Below are 18,824 nucleotides of genomic sequence, written 5' to 3'. Positions count from 1 at the left end.
TACTACCGCCTTCGATGTTACGGAATAAAAATCGCGGCCAGCGCGTTTATTTTTCTTTCCTTTTTTTCTAAGCACAAAAAAATTCAGCGCTCAGCGCGTATGAAGGCTTCTATAGATGGCATATGTTACGATGACGTTTGTAGACACCATGGTTTTTATTTCTCTTGTACAGTCGAATGCCTCTATACAACGAACGCCTTTACAACGAACTGACCTGCATAACGCATGATTTCGGAGGCCTCAAGCGCTTCGTTATAAATCCGTTCGACTGTATATCTGTTCTTATCTGAAATTCTTCGTATACGTGGCGGTGTGTGTACAGAAGGAGTGTAAGCTGTGCATCGTCAACAGCCCCTTTGAAGTGATCGGTGTCGATCGAAAGTGATGTCGCTTTGAAGGTCGTCGCAGTGTAACGAGTTATGCGTATAAATATGCGCTGCTGAGACGTAGTCGTTGTGGTAAAACGGCCTTTGGGTTTCCGTTACGGGAAGTATACGACCCGATATGCGTCGTGAGGCCTTAGCCGGCATTGTACCGTAAAACCTGGTATCTATACCGATTAATCACTGATAAACGGGCAAATAACTGACTCCAATATGCACCATTCTCGTGCAGTGTACTATCTAAGCTGTCCTTCGAGCCCAAGGAATTCGCAAGGCAAAAGCGAGACTCGCCGCAAAGCAACCTTGGCGGCAGCGCTGGCCCGCTCCGCTATCTGCTTCTTGATCGTGCGACGGCCGATTTCGTGCTGATGCGGCTCAGATACGAGAAAGTCGCTTCGCGACAGCTCGATACTCTCCAGAATAGATACTTTCGCCTAAAGTCAATCCAGGCTGCTGTGCAAATGGTGCACCGCACGTAATTAGGTACCTGCTGTTTTTTACACACACGCGGCCGTTGTCGATATGAGGGGGCAAATGTGTTTCCACCGCGAAGCTATTAGCTATACCGTATAACCCACAAACACTGTTGAATGGTAGTATTAAGCTATACGACTCGAACGACACTCCGAATACTCTTGATTTTTACCATTTTCTTCGACGCCAGCGCGGTGCACAGAAGGCACCGCTATATTGGTCACGTGAGTAGCTCAGCGCCAGCTTCCTCGCACTTGCAATATATGTTGACGAGGCTTCAGACAACTCATGCACGCGTTGCGCCAACGCTGGGACTTTTGTGACAGCGAGGCAGTAGTCCACGATTTCGACCTAGCGGCTTGATACGTCTCTGTGTGTAGCGCACCATGCATGATGCCCTCGGGTCGTTTACTGGCCGGTGCTGCGCGTTATGTGGAAGGACCCACAAGTGTGGTGGTTTGGGCGAGTTGGTATATGTCTTGACTTTATATACGTAGCGCGTGAAAACGCGAGGACATTTTTTATTGTTATTATATGGAGCTTAGGAGATGTTGTCGCCTTCAATTGGCGCCGGCTACTTCTTCTATTTTAAGGCAGTTTGTCGTGTGCGTATCATGGCTACGCACGCTTATATCGCATTCCGTTTCTCTACCACGGGTGCGCTTTAAAACCACGGCGCTGCAGTTTTTGCTTTTCTTTTCTTTCTTCTTCTCCGCCCTTAAACTGGCTCTCTTAACTATACTACACGCAGAGACAAAGCAACAGCGCGCGCATGCGATCCCATAGATGAGATGAATATATATATATATATATATATATATATATATATATATATATATATATAGAAAACTATCAGTCATAGCTCTCGTAGTATAGCCCTCTGGGCCGTTTCCTTTTTTTTTTCGAAAGTAGTCCTATTAGGGTTATTATAATTACACGAAGGTATTTCGCCCTCATCAGCAGCAGTCCTTGGTATAGTTATTCTGGCGGCTAGCTTCCCACGCTATGCGTGCCGCCATCGCACCTGGTTAAGCTTTTCCTAGACGCTAGAGTTATGCTTTGTCCGCGCAACCTTGAGCGATCGGAAAGCGCGTTTTCCCCTCTTGGCCGGCGGAGAAGGGAGGCTTCGTTCCGGCCGCGAAGCTCTCCACATCTCTGTAAGGTGCCTTGTGGAGGTCTCATGCTGACGATGCCCTCTCGGTGAGCGCATATTTCCCCCCTCATCTTTTAAGAGGTTCAATACATACAAACATTTGTCTCGCAAACCAGATTTTTTTCAAGGGAATTTTCCACGTCTCAGTAATTTCTCTCGTCGTATTCGAGTGCTGATTGCCGTGTTATAGTTTGTTAACGAAGCTTTTCTCAAGTCTAAATATTTTAAGGCAGTTTTCCTAGCCTCTAAAGCCGCTCGAGTTCGCTCTTCTCCTCGAGCGGCCATTTTTCCTAGAAAGTATGCCTTCCAACTACTTCCAACCGACTATCGCGGACAACATGAGTCTCTTTCCACGTAAGTGTGAGGCTCGGAGCAGGAGCTGTGGCGCTTGAAAGTAGCCTGGGGCCCTTTTTCTTTCTTTTTTTTTCTTTCTTTTAATGTCTTTTCCTTTATTTTATCACTGTACGGGAACCCTCCTAAAAAAACAAACAAACAAAAAAAAAGAAAGATATATATCTTAAAATATGTATGGCCTCACACTCACATGTGCAGGTCATAAATACCAGGTTCTCTAGCCGAGTGCCATCCATGCAGTATAATCGAGCTCAGATTGGTCCACCTTGACTGACCAAATAGGGCACCACTGTAGGTTAAATGAGGCGTACAACTCCTGCGCGACCCGCCGTGGTTGCTCAGTGGTTATGGTGTTAGACTGCTGAGCACGAGGTCGCGGGATCGGACCCCGACCACGGCGGCCGCATTTCGATGGGGGCGAAATGCGAAAACACCCGTGTACTTAGAATTAGGTGCACGTTAAAGAACCCCAGGTGGTCGGAATTTTCGGAGTCCTCCACTACGGCGTGCATAATCAGAAAGTGGTTTTGTCACGTAAAACCCCATAAATTAATTATTAATTTAACTCCTACGGGGACGGTAGAGTATCCGTCTCCAGTGCAAGAGGACCGTGATTCAAATCCCGGTGCCGCGCTATTCTCCACCGGAAAATAAAAAAAAACCGTGTGTTGAGAAAATTGCACAAACAGGCCTGGAGTGCGGCCTGATCCCGGTGACCAGAACCGGTAACGCACTCTCTCACCAGAGCAGGATTGGCCACCCTGGTGCAGTACTTGGCCACAACCTCCTATATGAATACAACAATCGAACCCCGGCCCTCAGTCCCCAGCAGCCGCGAAGCAACTGACCACGGCGGCGGTCAGATCTGTGACGCTGCAGAGGGTGCTAAGAATACCTGGCTCCGTTCAGGCCGCCATTGGAATCTGAACCTGGCAACGTTTAACGTTAGAACGCTATCTAGTGAGGCGAGTCTAGCAGTGTTATTGGAGGAATTAGAGGGTAGTAAATGGGATATAATAGGGCTCAGTGAGGTTAGGAGGACAAAAGAAGCATATACAGTGCTAAAAAGCGGGCATGTACTGTGTTACCGGGGCTTAGCGGAGAGACGAGAACTAGGAGTCGGATTCCTGATTAATAAGGAAATAGCTGGTAACATACAGGAATTCTATAGCATTAACGAGAGGGTGGCATGTCTTGTTGTGAAACTTAATAAGAGGTACAAAATGAAGGTTGTACAGGTCTGCGCTCCTACATCTAGTCATGATGACCAGGAAGTCGAAAGCTTTTATGAAGACGTAGAATCGGCGATGGGTAAAGTCAAAACAAAATACACTATACTGATGGGCGACTTCAATGCCAGGGTAGGCAAGAAGCAGGCTGGAGACAAGTCAGTGGGGGAATATGGCATAGGCTCTAGGAATAGCAGAGGAGAATTATTAGTAGAGTTTGCAGAACAGAATAATATGCGGATAATGAATACCTTTTTCCGCAAGCGGGTTAGCCGAAAGTGGACGTGGAGGAGCCCGAATGGTGAGACTAGAAATGAAATCGACTTCATACTCTGCGCGAACCCTGGCATCATTCAAGATGTAGACGTGCTCGGCAAGGTACGCTGCAGTGACCACAGGATGGTAAGAACTCGAATTAGCCTAGACTTGAGGAGGGAACGAAAGAAACTGGTACACAAGAAGCCAATCAATGAGTTAGCGGTAAGAGGGAAACTAGAGGAATTCCGGATCAAACTACAGAACAGGTATTCGGCTTTAACTCAGGAAGAAGACCTTAGTATTGAAGCAATGAACGACAATCTCATGGGCATCATTAAGGAGTGCGCAATAGAAGTCGGTGGTAACGCCGTTAGACAGGAAACCAGTAAGCTATCGCAGGAGACGAAAGATCTGATCAAGAAACGCCAATGTATGAAAGCCTCTAATCCTACAGCTAGAATAGAACTGGCAGAACTTTCTAAATTAATCAACAAGCGTAAGACAGCGGACATCAGGAACTATAATATGGATAGAATTGAACAGGCTCTCAGGAACGGAGGAAGCCTAAAAACAGTGAAGAAGAAACTAGGAATAGGCAAGAATCAGATGTGTGCGTTAAGAGACAAAGCCGGCAATATCGTTACTAATATGGATGAGATAGTTCAAGTGGCTGAGGAGTTCTATAGAGATTTATACAGTACCAGTGGCACCCACGACGATAGTGGAAGAGAGAATAGCCTAGAGGAATTCGAAATCCCACAGGCAACGCCAGAAGAAGTAAAGAAAGCCTTAGGAGCTATGCAAAGGGGGAAGGCAGCTGGAGAGGATCAGGTAACAGCAGATTTGTTGAAGGATGGTGGTCAGATTGTTCTAGAGAAACTGGCCACCCTGTATACGCAATGCCTCATAACCTCGAGCGTACCGGAATCTTGGAAGAACGCTAACATAATCCTAATCCATAAGAAAGGGGACGCCAAAGACTTGAAAAATTATAGACCGATCAGCTTACTGTCCGTTGCCTACAAAGTATTTACTAAGGTAATCGCAAATAGAATCAGGAACACCTTAGACTTCTGTCAACCAAAGGACCAGGCAGGATTCCGTAAAGGCTACTCAACAATAGACCATATTCACACTATCAATCAAGTGATAGAGAAATGCGCAGAATATAACCAACCCTTATATATAGCTTTTATTGATTACGAGAAAGCGTTTGATTCAGTCGAAACCTCAGCAGTCATGGAGGCATTACGGAATCAGGGTGTAGATGAGCCATATGTAAAAATACTGGAAGATATCTATAGCGGCTCCACAGCCACCGTAGTCCTCCACAAAGAAAGCAACAAAATCCCTATAAAGAAAGGCGTCAGACAGGGAGATACGATATCTCCAATGCTATTCACAGCATGTTTACAGGAGGTATTCAGAGGCCTGGAGTGGGAAGAATTGGGGATAAAAGTTGATGGAGAATACCTTAGCAACTTGCGATTCGCTGATGATATTGCCTTGCTTAGTAACTCAGGAGACCAATTGCAATGGATGCTCACTGACCTGGAGAGGCAAAGCAGAAGGGTGGGTCTGAAAATTAATCTGCAGAAAACTAAAGTACTGTTTAACAGTCTCGGAAGAGAACAGCAGTTTACGATAGGTAGCGAAACACTGGAAGTGGTAAGGGAATGCATCTACTTAGGGCAGGTAGTGACCACGGATCCGGATCATGAGACTGAAATAACCAGAAGAATAAGAATGGGTTGGGGTGCGTTTGGCAGGCATTCTCAAATCATGAACAGTAGGTTGCCACTATCCCTAAAAGGAAAGTGTACAACAGCTGTGTGTTACCAGTACTCACATATGGGGCAGAAACCTGGAGGCTTACGAAAAGGGTTCTGCTGAAATTGAGGACGACGCAACGAGCTATGGAAAGAAGAATGATGGGTTTAACGTTAAGGGATAAGAAAAGAGCAGATTGGGTGAGGCAACAAACGCGGGTAAACGACATCTTAGTTGAAATCAAGAAAAAGAAATGGGCATGGGCCGGACATGTAATGAGGAGGGAAGATAACCGATGGTCACTAAGAGTTACGGACTGGATTCCAAGGGAAGGGAAGCGTAGCAGGGGGCGGCAGAAAGTTAGGTGGGCAGATGACATTAAGACGTTTGCAGGGACAACATGGCCACAATTAGTACATGACCGGGGTAGTTGGAGAAGTATGGGAGAGGCCTTTGCCCTGCAGTGGGCGTAACTAGGCTGATGATGATGATGATGATGACTTCTTTTCACATGGATATATAAAAAAATTACTTAAAAGCATTAAAACTAAAAAAGTAAACTGCAAACCACAATAACACGAACTTCAGTCACCTAACTACACTAATGCCACACTAAAACTGAAAGCCAACTCAGAAACACAGCAACACAAAGTCCGGTCACATAACTACACTAAAATCAGAGCACATAAGAAAACACGGACTGGATTCAAACGAAGGTACGTGAGCCCAGGCACTGAATGGAACAAAGTCGGACCAAATTAATCACATAGAGTGAGCTTATCACAGATAACAGTCTATTCAATAGTTTCAGAGAATATTGCTCGCTTCTGGAAATCTTTGGAGGGCCAGTAACGCTCGTCCTTGCAATGAATACGTTCGCCAAGGACCTAAGATCTTCCCGAGGCTGAAGGGCCTGCGATCTAATGTCACAAAATCAAGCGCTAAGCTCACTAGGGTTGAGGATTGGGCGAGTTGGTATTGCATTCTAGAACTGGTACAGCGCAACATACAAAGGAAGAAACAAGCCGAGCCGGCCAGCACTCTGTTCCTTTATGTGGCCGGCTCGACTTGTTTCTTCCTTTGTATGTTGCGCTGTACCAGTTCTAGAAGTGCTAAGCGTTGTCTGTGTGTGTCGTGTCGCGGACATCCTTGCGGAAGATGCTGTACAACTTCATCAGCGTGGCCAACTACTGCATTCCGCACTATCAGCTTTTGCGATCTTTTGTAGAACGTGTTCTGCATACGTGGTACCGAGCCGCAGACGATGAATGAGTGCTTCAAAGGCTCTGGTTGTATGCGATGTGGACGGGATTTTAGATTGAACCGAGGGTCAATGTGAAATGAATCTGAAGCTTTCGAGTTCTGATCAAACCATGAAAACACGGGCTGAGATCTCAGATAGAAAAGAGCGAGACGGAGACGCACAGCACCGTGTCACCCGATACAGAAAAAAAAAAAAAAAAACGGAGTTCTTCGCGTTATTTAAGCGAATGAATGGCAGGGCCAAGATTTGACGGCATTGCGCGTACTGTACAGAGCGTCCCACGTAACTTGAGCCAAACCTTAAATATACGCAAATGCCACGTTGCTGAACAGGACCAAGGTAATGTTGTTTGCCGTCGCTTGGAGATGCTCAGATTATTTTTTGCATTCCGCCTAATTAGATTGGTCTACATTAATTAATCAACTTCTCAAGTATTGTAATCAGATAAAACGTGAACATGAAAAACTCCCGATGCAGCTTTCTGTTGCTCAATACGTGCTACATAAAAGGGTTTTTCTGAGCGTGAAAGAAGCCCGCAAATGCACGCTAAATTGCCGCGCGACTAGGCCGCTCGAGGCACTTTGCGTGTATTCGCGGGTTTCTTCAACGCTTGGAAAAACAGTTTTGTGTAGCGCGTATTGAGCAACAGAAAGCTGCATCGGGAGTTTTTCATGTTCACGTTTTATCTGATTACAATACTTGAGAAGTTGATTATTTATATGTGGCCTAATTATCTAATTAGGCAGAACGAAAAATAAAATAATCTGAGTATCTCCGAGCGACGGCAAACATTACCTTGGTTCTGTCCAGCTACGTGGCATTAGCGTATTTTTAAGGTTTAGCTCAAGCTACGTGGGACACCCTGAACATATGGCAACATTTATGGCTGGTACCGGGTGTCGTCTGCTTCAACGAATAACTTCATGACTGGTTCGAATGTGCCAAACTACTCTTCCTACTTGAGTCGACGCAACTGCTTGAATGGAGTTCGAGGTTAAATTAACCGCTCGTTAAGATTACTATTACAAATATATATTTATATATAAACGAGAGAAGGCGGGAAACCGAGGGGCTCGATTTTTGTTAATCATGACCGTATAAATCCAACAGACAATGAAGCCGAGGGAACCATCGAGGAAATTAACTGTGGTTGAAATTTGTATGTAGAAAATAATAAAGAAAAGTGAAATGAAATTGGGCGAAAAGATAACTTGCCGCCGGTGGCAGCCGAACCCACAAGCTCCGCATAACGCGCTCGTTGCACTTCTAATTGTGCTACGGCGACGGCTACCAATCCATCCACTAACTTGGGTATTTATGCTTACTAGATCTAGCCCTGGGAGTGTTAGCCAGCTCCACTCACGAGCCATGGTGGGCGGATGTAGAACATCCTTTTTTTTTTGCCCGATGGTGTGATTTAACACGTGAACAATACATATTCAAATATAGAGAGATTGCTTATCAGTGAAGGAAGCGTTAATTTTCACAGTATACCGCCGAAAAGTGTTTGATTCCCTTCCGACCATTTGCGGCTCTTCCAGGTTGCTGACTTTATGGCCAGGCTGCCGTCCAAAGGAGGAGCTTTCATCCGCAAAGTGTGCCAGAACGGCGGAAATCTTGTAAGAAAATCAACCGCTTTTTTTTTTCCAACCTTGATATCTTCTTTGTTTTTACTTGCCCCCCCCCCTCCCCCCCCCCCCCTTATTATTATACTTTTGCGCATGTGCGTCTTTTCTTTGAGTACATCGGCATCTGCCGTTCTCTTAATGAGCCACTTTGATTAGACAAGCGTTTTCGCAGAATGCAAACGGGAAAACCTGTTCGCTTGAAAGTCATCACGCTATGTCCAGGGCTTTTCTGCGTATACAGGAATATGCCTGTACCAAGAAGTGCCGGGGGCTCCGCGTATCTGGAGGGGACGAACTGCGGACGCGCGGAATGAATCGCGGCTGTGCGCTGTTTCTTTCACCTGGAGCGGGATGCCACATTCGTGCATGTCAGTATACAGGGCGTTTTCTTTTTTTTAGCTGCAACAAGTTTTTTTAAAGATTGCTTATGCCAGATGGGACAATTCTAACCCTTGATCTAAATTACTCGACGAGGCGGCCATTACTTCTATGAGAAATCGAAATGTTCAATTGAATGATCAACGTAATTGCGCTAATGACTGTTTTAATTAATTACTTTACGTCACGTGTTTCAATCTTCGACTTATAGCCGCTGAGTTCGCACGGCGCGTACACTTGGAAGGAATTAATTCTCTGGACATCACCAGTTCCAAGATATTAATTTTCAAGGTGTCTGTCGAAATGCGTTTGTGTTCCAGTTACTTTTGTGCTTCAAAGAATAAAACAGCGTTTTCTGAAAGAAAAAAAAGTAACTGGAACGCCAATGCATTTCGTCGGACATTTCGTTCCAAATGGACGCGCTGTGCGAACTCGGCGGCTATGAGTCGTAGATTGAAACGCGTGACGTAAAGTAATTGATTAAAAGAGTAGTTAGCGCAATTACGTTGATTATTCAATGAACATTTTGATTTCTCATAGAAGTAATGGCCGCCTCGTCGAGTAATTTAGATCAAGGGTTAGAATTGTGCTATCTGCCATAGGTAATATTTAAAGAAATTTGACGCAGCTAAAAAAAAAAAAACCTTCTATACGTGCGCACATTAGGTCTCCAGCTATTACGAAAACGCTCTCAGCACGTGCGACATCAAAACGCCGTCCTTTTTTTTTTTTTTTCTCGCAGTGGCACGTTTAACAAACTCGATAAAATTCGGTCGAGTCGGCTATTCACGCCGAATTGCCAAAGCTGCGAGCGGATTCGATACTTTGTATAAACGACGTACATAAATTTCATGGAGTCATGCAGCGGCTAGTCTGAAACGATCAACAGGTGAACTGGCATGCATACTGAACTGCTTTACGGCAGAGAACATTGTGCTGAACTGAAAGCGGAAGCTTTATTGGAAATAAAACAACGACATAAAAAGGCGTCGATTTCCTAAGGCAGAAAATCATTCATTTGGCACGATATGTTCGCGGAATGTTTGCAGCCCACGATATTTCTTAATCGCTATTCTGTTCGAGCCCGACGGATAGGAGGCATCGGACCGGTCGTCTGAAGAACTTTCGGGGCTACTATGACCCCTGAATCGTCACGTTTTTCTGAACGTATATGTTTAATCGAGGAGCGTTTATGCGTAATCGAAATGGTGTTGTCATTAATAACTACTTCAGAGCACTAAAACGAGAACTCTTTCTTGCGCTTGCAGAAGGAACTTCTACCGTTTCTGCACACGGTAAGAAAACACTTCGTTTTTTTTTTTTTCTTATTCTTCTTCCTGCAGGAAGTTTGTAGCGGTGCGGCCATCTGTTTGCGCGCTCGTCGACGCACGAGAGGTGCACTCACATTATGAATAGGACTGTAGTTGTGATTTGCGCGGCAGCGGCGTCTAAATGGCCAGTGTACTTGAGATCGCCGAGACGCAGAAAGCGCGCTGGGAGAAAGGCCAGCTGTGGGCAGCCCACGGGCAAACGCCCCGGCACCGAAAGCGGTGGCGGAGAGGAAATGCCCGCGGACACGGAAATAAATCCAAAGACAGGGGTGCAGACGTCTCTCGGCTTGCGTTCTAAATCGCTTCATTAATGCGTCAGCGCGCGCCAAGTCGGCACTCCTTTTTGGACACTGCCGAGGAAGGCGGTTGAGTGTTGCTTCTTTGGCTTTGGCAGTGGCTGTGGCACTGGTTGTATAAAAAATAAAGAAGTCGGGTTTTTTCCGCACGCGTGCACGACCCACTTATTGGCGGCGCTTCTTGAAGTGTACAGCGAGAAACGAGACTTTTCGCCACACTGATTTGTGTGGTATATAGTGCCGAAGGCGGGGGCATTGCATTGAAACACTTCAATACTAGCCGAATGAACGCTAAAGATACAAATATTCCTGTTAGTACACTAACACTAAATAACAATGAGATACATCTTTCGTCGACAGCAAGAACACTGGGGGTAATATTTCCGGAAAGCATGATATGGGGGTCTCATACTGATAGCTTACAATCCAAAATATGCAAAGTTCTTGGTGTGATGAGAAGTGTTCAGCAAATACTACCTGTCCCTCAGAATTTGATGCTGTGGTACAAGCATTTTCTTTTCCAACCTGCGTTACTGCCACTTAGTATAGAAAAACAACACCGAGAAATCAATCAATAGTGTAGTAGTGCTGCAAAAGAAGGCATTGTGTGCGATAGGAGACCTGTCATACAATGCACATACTTCCCTATTGTTTGAAAAATACAGAATTGAAGAACTGACTTCTCTTTACGAATACCACATTCCCCATAACAATTAAAATATACATTCATAAATATAGGCTATCGTACACACCCTTACAGGCCTGAAGGTAAACACTTCGGTTCACTCTACCCATTACCACGAACATCGATATGGTCCTACACCACGCTCGAACTATGGATTCCAAACGTTAAAATATAGTCTCCCCCATATTGTGCACAAAGACAAGTTAACAGAGGAAGGATTACGCAAATTAACCAAATAACTGATTGTGTGATCTTTTGCTGAAGCAAATCTCAGCAAATATATTCTATTATTTCAGCTATTCTTGTAAGGCTATGGTGTGCTAAGCACGAGGTCGCGGTATCGAATCCCAGCCACGGCGGCCGCATTTCGATGGGGGCGAAATGCGAAAACACCCGTGTACTTAGATTTAAGTGTACGTTAAAGAAGCCCAGGTGGTCCACATTTCCGGAGTCCCCCACTATGGCGTGCCTCATAATGAGATCGTGGTTTGAGCACGTAAAACCCCATAATTTTTTTTTGTAAGGTAGTGTTTCTTTTGTGTTTGTGTGTGTGTGCGTGTGTTCTTGTTCTATTGCTTCTTCCCTAGGATTGCAGTGTCGTGTCCTACTTTGCTGTGTGATTATTTTCAGTTGCGCGTTGTTTTCTTCTTGCGTATTTTTCGTACATTTTTTTTTAAATTTATTACAATATCTAGCATGGCCGGGTGACACATTAAGAGCAGAATTTTTTTATTGCACTTGAATCCCTACGCATGTTATTCTTGTTGAATTGTATAACATCGAGATCTTGTTTATTTTGTCGTTGTGACTTGGCCTACTTGTATTTATTCTTGTATGGGCTGCCAAAAGAAAGGAACAGAAAGACGGGAGCTGGGGATGGTCACGGCTGCTTTATAGCAGCGTTTACCCCGTCTTCCTCACCACACCTTGTGCGTGCCACGTACGCGTTGTGGGAAATAAACTCATGATAACGCAGTTCCGAGCCTGCGCGCCCAACAAAGCATTTGCAAACAAAGTATCACCGCCGTAAGCGAAATGTAATGAAGGCGCAAAGTGATCTCACCAGAAAAATTATAGCTTAAAACAGACCCAAGAAAGATACGCCCCGCTCTCTTTCTTGGGTCTCTCTGCTTTGAGCTACTGTATTTGTATGTTGTTTTTGAGCTATGAACTGACTACGGTAATTGACAACAAGCGCTGCTAAAGCAAGCGGGGTATCCTCAAACCTAGTGCGTCACTTAGTATGATAATGTTAAGGACAATAAGAACGTTCCAAGGGACAAGCACCGCAGTCTCACTGAGCACGGCGACGCCTCCCGTGGACCGGTTACGGCCCCACGGGCTAGCACATTAAAGAGACACGCAACTCGCTATGTAGCTTTCCCTGTGAGGCTTCCGTAGTGCGCCGTAGCTACTCGGCCCTTATCGCCTTTCCACATAACATTTACGACGAAACTGCAAAAAAAGTACAACAAATCAAAAATACATAAATGCGTATATACAGAACTGAAGGCAGGCATTTCTGATATTAACTACGACAGACCTAAAACAGATAGTGATATCACTAAAATTCAAGATACACAAGCAGTTACAAAAGCAGACAAATGGAACAAAAACCTAACCCTACACAGATCATAGCAGCCATCATAATGGCGTTTCAATGATGATGAAGCTTTTTTGGGCGTCTTTTAGTTCTGATGGCTAGTTGTTCCACAAGAGTGATCCAGTGCTGTATGCTTAGTCTTCTCTTTCCATATACGTTGTGAATTTTTGGCAAGAGAAAATTTCCTTTGAAGTCATTGCGTGTATAGCATCCGGAGTGTAAAAATATGATGACCTCGAAGGGCAGTTACTCATTAAGCTAATTTGAGCCTCTTATTGTTGTAATACATTGAAAGGCAGTATAACTGCATTATACAGCGGCGTAGATTTAGCATTGTAATAAGAGAACGTCATAAATCGCAATGCTCTCTTTTGAAGAAGTGCAACTGGTTCTACATATGAAACGTACATAGGTATGACCCCAGGATACAATACACTAGGGTAGATGGCTGTGAAATATGCTAAATTGTTCTCAGAGTGGCAGTAAAGGACAAAATAAGCTTTGTTTAATTGTTTACACGGAGAAGTAATATGAGGCTTCCAGTGAAGATGCTGATCTGATGTGACACCTAAGTACTGAATATTGAACGAACGAACTACATGTGCAAACATTGACCAAAAAAAGAAAGGGTAGGTCGTAAGCTCTAAAGACTTTTCGGCTTCCGTGCGGAAGCCTTGTTCACAGAAAATAAACTGCACTTAATGGGCCTTGAACGAAGACACCCTGACCATCAGCGAAATGTACTGATGAACTTGAGTTATTTATAGTTCGGCCGAACGCCTGTCCTAGCTTGATGAAATGGATGGTTTGACTACATCTCGTCTGGTCGGGAGGGGGCATGTTGAACGAATGAAATAGTGAGAACGCAGACCAAAGAGGATAGGTTAAAAACGCTTTAAGAGGTTTCGTACTGAATACAGTATTAAATAGAGTAAAAAATAGAGCTTACGCGCTTAAGTACATTATCATTTAGAGAAAGAGAATGACATTATTTTAAGAGGTATTTTCCACGAAGAAGTAAAGGCAATATACTATTTTTTTTCATAGTTCGCTTATTTGACGTGAACCACTCGTAAACACGTAAAATCTCATTATTAGCCTTCTGGAAAGCTTAGTCTGGCGAGGCTAGTGCAGAAAGAAGAACGGTACCGTCTGCATAGTTTACAGAAGTCGCTTAAGGCACTGGGAAAATCATTTGCATATAAAGAAAAATAAGTCATCCCCAGTACCGAGCCTTCAGGAATACCTATAACCATGCCAAAATGTCAAATTTGGTATCTACGACGACAACTACCTGTTTTTTGTTACTAAGGCAGCTGCAAAAATAATTGAACAGTTATGCCTGGAAAACCTATAGCATTTTATAACTTATGTAACAACATATCGTTATTCACAGTATCATATGGTTTTCGCACGTCTAGAAAAATTGTCTAGCGCAGTTTTGCTGTCGTTTAAGTGTAAATTAACGTAATCAGACAAAGCTAACACTTCCATATTTGTTAACCGTTTATCTCGAAAACCATGGTGTCAATGAGTCAGAACGGATTCACGTACAGGAAATACAGTGATGGCACTTCGCGATGAGCTTTTTTTGTCTTTTTTTTTTTCAAAAGTGTAACGGTGTTTAGGCAACGTGAATGTGTCTGTTGAGGATGGGGCGCTATCGCTTTAATATATTTAAGGTTACATACACCTACTGTCACCCTGGCACATCCATTATGGGGGATTGGAATAGTAAAGGTAGTTATTTCCATAGCACAGTTGAGAAAACCTGCCCTGTTACCAACGATTCGACAACGGCTGAGCTTACCACACGTGTTTCAGTCTGTCGCCGTGCAATTTGCGGCTGTTGGGCACCAGTAGCTGCGTGTGAGCTAACGGCGTTGACTTGCAGATGAGTCTGTCCTATTTTACTTGCCAAGTAGCACGACAAGGGCGAAAATGTGCCGCTTTCAGAGACATCCCATTGTTCTCCACAGTCTTATGCCACTGAAGCAATAGCGTCTGGCTTCCTTTGTTTGCTTGGTTTTCCCTTTTCTTTTTTTTTCTTTGTTGCCATACCATTGCCTTCATTGCACGACATCCACGCTTTACTTGCTTGCTCCCGCGTGTACCTCTCTGTCTTTATCTCTGATGAGCTGTGCAATCCCACTGTCAGCTTCCTTCTGCCAATTACTGTGGATGTAACAAATTGCCCAACTTCCTTCCTGGTGCCAATTAGAGACAGTGTCTTCTTGTAAAGCAGGAATTGTTCTTGGACTACCCGCTTCCCTCGGGTATAGTAAATGGCAGCTAAAGTAGACCGCCAAATCGTGGTTGCGCCAAGCGCTAGCAAATGAACGAATGCAGTTTGTAATAAGAAAGTGTTCAGCATGAACTTTTACAAAGTTTGTCAGAGAAAGCAAAAATCAATGCAGAGCATGTGTACAATCTACGTATACGACCGCATTGTTTGATCGGCCGGAAGCCGCGATGTAACAGTTTTATGAAGACGTAACCGACCTTCGTATAATCGCGCAATTTACGACATGTGGTTCATTGTTGTAGGCAATCGCTATGATCATATATCCTTCCGTTGTTGCGAAATTGGTCTGTTGATCGAGTAGGAGCATCAAAACTACCTTCGTCAAAGGCCAGTGTCAAGACGCGCGCCTCCGCGTTACTTAAGTATATATGAAATATGGCGGCAACTCGCTAATCAGTGTTTGCGTGCAATGTCGTATATAACGACGAGCTGCTCCCGAGAATGGTTTATTTGCCGGAAGGCGAAAAGTATTCCAAGAAGAATGAATGAATACGAGCCTCTCGCTCGCTCGGTCTTCAACGTACAGTCGGCGTCAAAGCTTTACAGGCATGCGAGACCATAATAAAAGTTGAATATTTGCGCAGCCTAATAATTGGATATCCATAATGTGATATATATATATATATGTATATATATATATATATATAGAATACATGCGAACAACTTAGTGTTGTACTGTTTTACTGGACTATATATGGTCATAAACTGCTCGAAAATTCTACGTTTTCTCACGCAGTCCGTAAATTTTTGCTGTCGACTCTATCTAACCTTAGCCGCATTCCCGCTTTCCGTCCTCAACGCGCGGGGACTGCTTCGTCCTCCCCCCCTACCTGCGTGTAGGCTAAGAGGCGGGCACCCCAGCTCGGTCGAATAATAAAGTTTTCAATCAGCGCAGTTCCGCACTTCCGTGTGCAGAAGGCGCTCACATTTTTTTTATTCCCTTTTTTTATGCGAGAAGATATTTAATGACGGAGGTTCGCACTCGTATTCAAGGACGTACTCATAGTCTATTTAATTTCTTATTTGTTTGTTTATATGTTTGTTTGCTTCCTTGTATGCTTTTCGTTTGTATGTTTGTTTGCTTGCTTGTATGCTTGTTTGTTTGTATGTTTGCTTGCTTGCTTGTATCTGTTTGCTTGTTTGTATGTTTGCTTGCTTGCTTGATGCTTGTTCGTTTGTATGTTTGTTTGCTTGCTTGTATGCTTGTTTGTTTGTATGTTTGTTTGCTTACTTGTATGCTTGTTCGTTTCTATGTTTGGTTGGTTGGTTGCTCGCTTGTTTGTGTGTGTGTGTGTGTCACAGCTCCCTGAGCGCGGCACACCGCGTAATTTGAAACGACAGGAAATGATACAGGGATCACATTAATATATAAAGCAAGCATCAATACTGAATTCGAAGAAAAAAAAGAAGCATATCATATAATCTTTAAACAAGTACCAAATACTCACTCTAGGAAAAAAAGAAAACATCATATCACGTTAATTAGCAAGCCTTAACTACTGAATTTAGAAAATAAAATTACTGTAGGGAGCAAAAGACACCGTAGGAAACGATGGGACAACATTGTCCGTTAGGCGATTTCATCCGGAAAATGTGCGCATTCGGAATTCGGAAGCTCTTATAATTTTCTCTTACGGCAGTTTCTTCAATTCTATTTTCTCTCGTTCTCTCCCAGCAGCATTATTTGCCTCGATCGCCGAGTTCTCCATCACGTGACGCCCCGAGTAAAGGCCCCTGGGCGCGTCGACTGCATGATCTGTACGCCGCGTGTGCATCTATGGCGAGCCGCCGACAGAAGTCGAGTGTGTCTAACAGTGCATCACAGAGTTGTCTGGGCACGCAGCGCAAACAATTCGTCTCAAGCAACAAAGGAGCTTGCCACTTCGTCAAATCAGCGTATCTATCACCGAGAACAAAAGCCGTTAGCGGACGTCGCACTCTCCTACATAGCTAGAGAGGGAAAGACAGATAAGTAGGGAAATGCATGAAAGTTAACCAGGCTGATCCCGGTTGGCTACCATGCACTAGGAAAGTGAGAAAGGGGACTGAAAGATAAGAAGTTAATAGTAGACACGCTTGCACACACACACACACGTTAAAACGTTCTTAAGTTTTCAACTAACTCATGACGTGCTATCTCTTTTACAGCCCGACTACCTGGAGGAATGGAAAAAGGCCAGCGGAACCTGTGGTGTTAAGACGTCTTAGGGATGCGACTTCATTCAACGGCAGCCAACCGGGACGTGTTCTCGAGCCTAGCCGTTTCGAGAAACCGCTCTCTAGAGCACGTATAGCTTGTAGCGCGCGGCATTTCAGTTCCCGCGCGCCGGCTACGGAGAACTGCCCCAGCGAGCGATTGTCTGCACCCTAGGAGCGTGGTTTCCCGCAAGGACGGCCCAGACACCAACCCCGGAATGCGGCTGGCCAGGCGAGGCATCGTCGCCGACTACTATTTCACCGCTTCGAGCGATAGCGCCGCGAAAAAGAAATAACAATAATAAGCATAGAAAAAAATAAAATTGTGATATGTGAAACTCTTGTCGGCTTTTTCTGCGCAGTGACAAGCTTCAAGGTAACCTTCCGTTCAAACACACAAATGCCGACTTTGCATTGAGTGCGCTAGAACGGCCGCACGTTAGCAACAAGAGGAGCAGTTCAAAAAAGCTGGAGAGGGGACTATAGACAAGCGGTCCATCTGCCGTGCTATCCAAACAACCTCGCCTCGTCCCGGTGCAGAACATGCTTATACAACTATGTAAGGGCCTTCCTGTCGCACCGCACGGCCATCATTGGCCGAACAACTGAATACTGGTATATATAAGCGCAATCCCAAGACGGGACAGAAGATATACACAGAATCACAGGACAAGCGCTACATTGCAACTAAATTTTATTATGAAGACTTCGCCTACTTAAGTACACAGCAGACCAGGGTCGCGCAAGCGCACTGCCCATCAAGCCAACCAATGCATCATATCAAGAAGCGTACAGATTACAGCATAATTGCTAAAAACTGCTTTTCTTTGCTACGCAGAACCACCGATTTATAGCTAATACAGCACTTTCTTTTTCTTTCTAATATGATATACCTCCATGATTTCTCTGGCCAAAACGTTGTCATTCCTGCCTAGAAACCGAATACCGGAAAGAATTGGCTCACAGGGACAGGACCTGCAATACATAGGCAAACGATAAGAAGCTTTGTTAGCTACAGAGCGCTCATGTTCCCAGTGCGCCCGATCGTTGACGCATCGGCCGGTTTGTCGGATATATACATTTCCGCACTTGAGCGGGATCTCGTACACAAACGCCAACGGCGCATGTGACATAGGGCACGGTATGCTTCTTTCCACAGGCAGGTTTCCTCGGAGGTCCAGAAATGCGTGGGCACAACCCAGCAAGTTTTCATGGTGCAGGAAAGACAATAGACACTTCGTACCTTTTTGCCGCATTCTTCAGGTTGTGCGCAACCCTGTGAACGTAGAGCACCACTTTCGGCTTTCTATGTTCGTATAACCTGCCGAGGCAATTTTCAACCCTTCAGTTTTTGAAGGGGGGTCTCGGACACAGCTGTCAAAATCGAACGAGGGAATCCAGCCGCCTGTTGGCGCTCAATCTGGCAAGTGAAGCTATCCTGAGCCAAGTGAGCACAAGACTTCGCCAGCACCGACTCAAGACATTGTGTTGCGATCACTCGTTTTATCGCCTTACTG

The 18,824-nt window shown here is 44.7% G+C and overlaps 1 protein-coding gene across 1 annotated transcript in view; it reads left to right on the top strand.

The window, feature by feature from the left end:
- The window catches only part of LOC126546888 (uncharacterized), a 55,014-nt gene extending 37,369 nt beyond the window's left edge, over positions 1–17,645 (top strand). Inside the window, exons 3-5 of the mRNA XM_050194609.3 lie at positions 8,427–8,504; positions 10,160–10,186; positions 17,260–17,645. Of these exons, the coding sequence (XP_050050566.1) occupies positions 8,427–8,504; positions 10,160–10,186; positions 17,260–17,319 (165 nt within the window). The 3' untranslated portion in view covers positions 17,320–17,645. The remainder of the gene's footprint in view (positions 1–8,426; positions 8,505–10,159; positions 10,187–17,259) is intronic.
- The last annotated feature ends 1,179 nt before the right edge of the window (positions 17,646–18,824 follow it).

Source organism: Dermacentor andersoni, chromosome 1 (assembly GCF_023375885.2).
Source record: "Dermacentor andersoni chromosome 1, qqDerAnde1_hic_scaffold, whole genome shotgun sequence".
Taxonomy (NCBI): domain Eukaryota; kingdom Metazoa; phylum Arthropoda; class Arachnida; order Ixodida; family Ixodidae; genus Dermacentor; species Dermacentor andersoni.
This window is presented reverse-complemented; position numbering and strand designations above follow the sequence as displayed.